Consider the following 7501-nt stretch of genomic DNA (forward strand, 5'->3'; position numbering starts at 1 on the left):
CCCCGCGAGGAATCTATTCAGTGTCTAATCGGGAATTAAGCGGCAAGCATTTTAGTGGGTCGCCATATGTGATCAGCGGATCTGTTAGTTCGCTGTTCTAAATGAGTTCTAACACGCAATTGACTATAATAATGCTTGCGTCTTGTTAACATATTTTAGAAATAATGTGAAGCCTAACGTAGATCTACTTTGACATTTCTTTACAAGTTTAACGCACTAACAAAGCTGCAGATCAATAACAAAATCGAACAGTATCTGAAGCTAGATGTGACCGTGCGCTTTTCGAGGGTCAAAGCACGAAATTTCAATTTGATCACTATTCTAATAAATTGGTCATTGCAACTCAGTCTAACCAATTAATTACATGAAAAAATGACTTCCAAAATGGAATACAGCGTTATGAATTTTGTCGGCAGCCTGTCCCCAGTAACCAATCATAATTAAATAAAAAATTATCAACATTTATATTTCTTCCTCAACAAAAACTAAATGTTAGTTATGCTTGTGCAATATGAAAAAAACATGTAAATAACAAAACTTGATTATCCGAAATGTAAAATAATCCCACACGAATAAATCATATAAATAAGAAGATCCCAATCCCAATCTGTCAGAAATATGCACAAGTGCACATGCATACAAACATACCTACGTATACATTGGACGCACGCGTGATTTAATAAAAAAAATTGGTTACATTTTGTGGTAGATGCATTTCGTTTCTCTTCAGTTGTATTTGGCGGTATCTCTGACAAAGTTACATGTAGATAGCTGAAGACAGAAGTGCTTAATAGAACAGATAATGAGGGCAAATGTTTCAAGGTCACGCTTACAGGGCGTTGGTCAACAGCTAGACAGACAAATACTGTAGATATACGTTTATAAATAGGTACCCACATATAAACGGACAGGCTCTTAAAAAGATAACCAACTAAATTAATTAATTAATTAATTAATAAACGTGATTTATAGCTAAATCAGCCAAGAAACAAAAAAATCAATAATCACTTTATGATCTTTCAATGACAATTGATCGATAAATTTCTATATTTGTAGACAATTAAGTAGAAAACGAAATAAAGAAATTTGGAATATACATACACGTTTCAAACATCTGGAGATAATTTTCCACATATTATCACTTATTCTTGCATTTGGTGAACTTTATACCCACCATGTTTTGTGTTTCTTTATTCTCTTGGAGATCTAGGTACCAATTGTTGTAATTGCATACACATTGTTCTGGTATTTACGTGTGCATCCAACCACCCAGAAGTTTGATTGCCGATAACCACGTGGAATCTTGGAAGGCAGGTGTATAAAGGAATAAAGAATAAAAGTGCGCAGAATTTGTATCGTGCGAGCTTGTACATAAATGTTCATACCTAAGCTGCTGTCATTACGTTCACTTGCACAGGCAAGCATACATTCGCCGACTTAACATACAGATACACATGCGAACGCACGCTCGTGTAAACCTACATTCTTAATGCATCTTCTTATCAGGTCCCGCGGGTCTGACCCTGACTTCACCCTAATTTAACCTAAATTGAACTTAAGGCTAGGGTGACATGGGTTTTTAAAAAAAAATCACCACCTGGATATACCAGATATAGCCGTATACTATTCAAGGTCATGACCAGGGTTTATTATGTTAACATAAGTTATCTATTGGATAACTGCACAGTGTTTCATCTAGCCGAAACAGAAGCAAACGCCATCTGAATCTATCTTAACCGTACATGGATGTCAAATGGATGTCATGGTGTGCTTTTAATTGCAGAGTAGATTTCGTTTATTTCTCATGATTTCCTTTTCTCGTTAATTGCATACAGAATACGTATCCAGCCGGCAAAAAAAGAATTGCTCTTTTGACCGCCGTCTTTGGTTAATCTTTTCTTGGAAAAGGAACATTCAAACCGGGATTTCAGAAGAACGAACATCTCAACCTTTTTAAAGACTTCGCCAATTGACTGTCATCGGAAATATTCAAATGGGAGATACAAGACATCAGTTTGCCGTGATTCTAATTCTAAGTTCTCTCAATGCAGACGCTATGATTGTAGACCTCAGTTATCCGTATGATAACCAAACAATGTATCCACTGTCTATGTCACAGAAGTGGCAGATATGGAACGATCACAGAGGACCCTACAAAAACATCACCTGGTAATAATTTTTACTTTCTCGTCCTAAAGATTTAAAAATGGGTTTAAGGTCAGTAAAACAGCTGTCTAGCACCGAAGGGATTTTCGAACATGCGTTTGTTTTTTTTTTCCATTTTCGATGAGGTAAATATTGCATTTGAGAATTAGCAGTACGTATCGTTTAAAGCTAATAATTATCATAAATTCGGGCTGGAAAATGAATTTCGTAAAGGGAAGCAGCATAGGAATAATATTCTATACCTGATATGAATGTATCAACCTTTTATTTCTTCCTCAGCAAAGACTCTGACAAAGTTCGTGCAATATAGGTCAATGCCCTAAACTCTCGTGGATATAGACCCTTTGCCTATATACTTACAATGTAGTCTTTGCTGTTTTGGTGTGTGTGTGTGTGGGGGGGGGGGGGGGGGGGGGGGGGCTCAGTTAACACTATGTAGGTGACCTTTCAACAACCTCAAGTTGTATCTAATTTTACCATTTATTTGTATTTTCGCTTATCTTTGACTAGACGGTTAGCATTATGGTGAATCTCAAGCTGATGCAACATCTATTGACCAATATAGTACATGTAGGTGGCCAATGGTAGTAAACGTACGCGTATGTTTGTTTACAATTTCGGAATCTGTTGTGATGACAGTGATACATGACCATTCTTACAGAGATATTGTGTGTTTCTTTGCACTGTGTCGTCCCGATCATCTTATTTTCCATTAAAATATTCTTATTAATGCTGTTGCGTGCTTTTTTTTGTACTTATTAAATTAATTGCGTGTGCTGTCTGTGCTAAAAAAAACATACATTGCTGAGGGGAGTTTATATATTCCCGAAATGTGCAAATGAGGTTGACATTAAGTGGTTGTCTTCAAAGGCGAATCTAAACTGTATATCATAGACTTTGAGATCAATGCTAGTGGGTCAATGGTATGTAAAACATAGAAAAGATGGACATTTGGTATCTCTTATTTCTAACATCATGAATGCCAGTGAAGATAATTGTAAGATAACCACGTGTCCATGCAAATACAGAGTTAATGATTTTACATGCATGGGATCTTCGATTTTACATTTAAATGTGTTAACAAAATTTTTGAACATAAACGATTCGATTATCTGCTGAGGCTAGCGACTCGAAGCGTAAATGACCAACGGCTGCAAGGTGAAGGGTACATGAAGAAAATGATTTTTATGGAAACTGCAGAAGACGAAAAATAATAATAATAAACAAAACAGCTCTAGAAGTCAAACTCGATAGGGAATTCAAGAGAGCTAGTAGAAAGAAATGTTAATTTTCGGTCCTTCTTCAAAGCTTTCAAAATGTGCCCCATTTTTTTGCAAAGAAAAACCATGGAAGAGTGCTTCATTTTTTTTTTTTTTGTTATTCGAACGTCACTTTACATTCTATACATAATTCATGGAAATCGCATGAAAACAATGACAGTGTAGTGGTAGAAAATGCTGCAGTATTCTTATATTTTCCAGGCTGGAATACAACCACTTCTGTTCATCAGAGCACGGCGGAACACACATCGACGCTCCCAGGCATTTTATCAAGAACGGGTGGACGATCGATCAAATACCTCTGGAACGTCTGATAAACTTACCATGTTAGTATAACGTAATGCTTTCTATGTCAATACAAAAGTAGACGTGATAACTGCTCTAAATTAAGCAAGTGCTCCTCCAAAAGGATAATATATCCAATTAATAATAATAATGATAATAATAATAATGATAACAGATAAAAAATTCAATGAAAGAGGAAAGAACAATTGTTAGAGGATGACAATTCCAGTTTGGTTCTACCCCCCGCATCTTAAGTTCATGAGTCAAGCAAAATGCTTCAGGCCTGAAAGTTGTTGTAACATTTAGGTTCTTTCCAGTTTGGTTTTCAAACCAATTATATCTCATTTATTCTGGTGATTATGGCTGAAATCGTAGTCATTCAAAGCATAATGACAATATTTATAATTGTGTACACTGAGTACAATTGGGACATTTGTTGTCTCTATAGTCACGTTTTACATATTATGATAATAAAAAAGAAAATTGGCCGTCCATGGTGCTTTTGTTGTCTTCGATTTTCAATGTCGTTGTTTTATTTGGCATGTGCCAATGTTTCAGAAGTGTTTTATATGATTTTCAGGTTATGCTATTACCGTCATTTTTCCAAACATAGTGTAGAACTTATATAATGACTATGTGATAACATCTCAAACAATTATGGTGAAGTGTTGCATTGCAGTGGTTATGCAGTAGTGAACTAACCAATCATATTTATTGGACTTGTAGCATTGGGTCATTTGCATAACTGGTACTATAATAAAGAGCTGCACAGATAGTGCAGTAGTTAGTTATTGTTCACTTGTGTTAGAGTTGCTTACTTCAGGTGTCCAGGTAGACTTCAGCAGATCTTATTACTTTGAGAAATACAAAAATATTCAGTGTGCTACAATAGTTCATGGTACTTATAAATACATACAAAATAGGAGATAACTGGTTAGGGCTAGACAATTTGGGACATAGATGAATTTAAAGGCAATTTCTTCGTAGTCAATTCAGTTCCAAAAACCACACAAACAGTCCCTATAACCACTGAGCTTATTGCATTAAAATTGCCCCCCCCCCCCAATTAGCAAATGAGCCGGCAGTGCTAGAAACTATACATGTATGTATGTATGTATGTATGAAGACGTTGATCTTTTTCTTCTTCCAGTGGTAGTGATTGATATCAAACAGAAAACCTCCGTCAACCCGTCAGCACAGCTTGAGGTGTCTGATCTCCTGAACTGGGAGGCGGCGCACGGGGAGATACCGGATAGGGCCGCCATTATGATGAATTCGGGATGGACGAAGTACTGGGGAAATGTGACGGCGTTTTTAGGAGGCAGGTGTCTTGGCTTTATAATTAATCAGTAAATTATTATTGATAAATTAACCAATATGGGAATTATACGTCATAGTAACAGCGACACATACATTGTAAATCCTGAGTTAAATTTATTGGTTCAAACGATTAAGCTCATGATTGAGCATTATTCTAAGATTCTTTGCTTGCTGAGTGCTCCTTAGTTTTTTCATTTTCCTACAATATGAATGGTCCATTAACGAAGCTCCTTTCAGAATAAATAATTTGATCGGTTATCAAATTTTTATATATATTGTTTTATTGGAGAATTTATTGAAGAAAAATCATGGACGGTATTTCTTTCAGGAAACACTACAGACCAACTACAATTCCCGAGCGTCAGTCCCGACGCCGCTCAATGGATTCTAGACAATAGGCCCAAAACATACGCTTTTGGCGTGGACACCAATTCTATAGAAAAAGAACCTAGCGTCGAATACCTCACTCATCGCAGACTTTTAGGTCACCAGATCTATATATTTGAACAGGTGGCCTATCTTGATCGAGTCCCGGCGGCAGGGGCGCGCATCACGGCTTTGCCTGTCAAGATTAAAGGGGGTTCTGGGGGTCCGACGAGGATAGCTGCTTTTTGGGATACAGCAACGCGCTCGAACGTTTCCGGGAAACAATTGCATTTGATTTTGTTTATAGTGTTAAGTAATGTGGTGCTTAGTCAATTTATTTCAATGCTGCTTATATAGACCTAATTTTTAAACATCTCTCTAACTTCTCTGAGGCCTGAGTGGAGTTAACTTTTCATGAAGACTAATTATGGATATATACACATCTCTCTATGTCTACCATTGGCTTACCGCACAGAGTATAAGAAATATAATTAGGCCCATTTTATCTGTCAAACAGTTACCAGTTACCCGCCTTTTTATTAGGGGAACAAACTACTTAAATGGTCAATTTAAGTTGCTCTTTGTCAACGCCTTGTATTCGTGTTCACTAACATATTGTATACAGTATATACACGCAGACATCGTCAAGTTGGAATGATACACTGTCCTTGTTTGTTTGCTTGTTTACATAGGTAAAGATATAAGTGTGAAATTGCTTGCATAATAACAATAAAAAGATCTAATTTTACAGACATTTGTCTCTTTTCTTCTTACATTATTTTTGTACAGCTTCAGGAAAGAATCCTTATCTTCTAAAGACCGCAATTTTCTCAACAGTTTTGGATTATCTTTCTTATTAATATCAATTAGTTCATTCTATATGTAAAGGTCTGAGGCTGTCTTTTAGCTAATACTAGTCAATGTACATTTATACACACTACCCCCATTGTGCAGAAATACATTTAAAATGGAGTTGGGTATAGAAAAAAATCGAGAGTTTATGATTGGTTATGTCACCCTTTTATATGTCATGAAATTTATTTGCACAGATATGTTGAGGTATAAACAAAAATATTATAAAGGTTTCTTTCTTTCATAGTTGAATGAATTGCCATTGGTTGTGCCAAAACATAATGGCTTGCATATTTTTCTCGATAATCGCTCCTTTTGCCGGCCATTCGGGTCTAGTTGCTGCTCGTGAAATCACGTGCAACCCCGTCTTAGCCATCTTGAGGCTGTCACGAACGTATATATCTCTACATGCATGCTGTCAAGCAATATACAAGTCAGCTGGGGTCGCGCATTTCAAACTGCACATATAGTGACTTAGACCCCATTCCCATACCTAGAACGATCTAGCAGAATCGATTCATTTCCAAGGGGTTTCTCCCTAAATTGCTTTCAGCTTAAGCGGCTTAGATGACTGGCACGCTTACTGAAGCTGTTGGGGGTAATTAACTATCGTTTAGCAGCTTCAGTTGGCGTGCCAGACTTTTAAGCCACGTAGATGGACCGACCCCATTAGATTGATTTAGGTATGGGAATGGGGTCTTAGAGTCTGTCTCGAGCGCATACCTGCACGCGTTCTGAGGTCGTAACATGTCCTTGGGGTTGTTTTTTTTTATATAGTATAAGGTGCAGGGAATGCATGTACGACAAGCGGACAAGATCAGATAAAGAAGAATACTAAGTAGTTGACGAATTGTGTCTTAGTTTACAGTGCTGGGCAACACCACATGTTGTAGCCTACATATATTGTTGTTGCTTTTCAAGAAGAAGTTGAAAAGGAATCACAGAAATATTGGGACAGGTAAGTAAACCTATTAAGAAGAACATCTAGGAAAATGGCTTCTGTTTGTAAAGACCTTCAAAACAGTGGAGGGTGAAATGCAATTTCATTATGAACAATCGAATAGACTAGCAGGCTGTTAGCCTATAGTGCCACAACTATAGTATCTCACCTAGTTCATGTATTCATTTATTGGGTAAATGTATTACAATACATATGTGCTCGATTTGTAACATTTAATACGCAATCAATTATATTTTAGATCATTTTCAATATTTCAGTGGGAGGTCTCACC

At 36.7% G+C, this 7501-nt stretch overlaps 1 protein-coding gene across 1 annotated transcript; it reads left to right on the plus strand.

Annotated features, from left to right (window-relative positions):
* The first annotated feature begins 1531 nt into the window (after positions 1-1531).
* Positions 1532-6037, plus strand: LOC147762981 (uncharacterized). Its single transcript, XM_087009675.1, has 4 exons — positions 1532-2169; positions 3648-3772; positions 4882-5052; positions 5380-6037. Exons 1-4 carry the CDS (start codon positions 1994-1996, stop codon positions 5772-5774), a joined length of 867 nt encoding a protein of 288 aa, XP_086865801.1. The 5' UTR covers positions 1532-1993; the 3' UTR covers positions 5775-6037.
* The last annotated feature ends 1464 nt before the right edge of the window (positions 6038-7501 follow it).

Source organism: Lingula anatina, chromosome 3, assembly GCF_051362555.1.
Source record: "Lingula anatina isolate TDL-2025a chromosome 3, LinAna3.0, whole genome shotgun sequence".
In the NCBI taxonomy this organism is placed as follows: domain Eukaryota; kingdom Metazoa; phylum Brachiopoda; class Lingulata; order Lingulida; family Lingulidae; genus Lingula; species Lingula anatina.

What these genes read in the sequence shown, in the direction of transcription:
- LOC147762981 (XM_087009675.1), top strand. Translation starts at nt 1,994, where the DNA reads ATGGGAGATACAAGACATCAGTTTGCCGTGATTCTAATTCTAAGTTCT. An exon ending in CCCTACAAAAACATCACCTG is followed by an intron (nt 2,170 to 3,647) that starts GTAATAATTTTT and finishes TATATTTTCCAG; the next exon opens with GCTGGAATACAACCACTTCT. An exon ending in ACGTCTGATAAACTTACCAT is followed by an intron (nt 3,773 to 4,881) that starts GTTAGTATAACG and finishes TTCTTCTTCCAG; the next exon opens with TGGTAGTGATTGATATCAAA.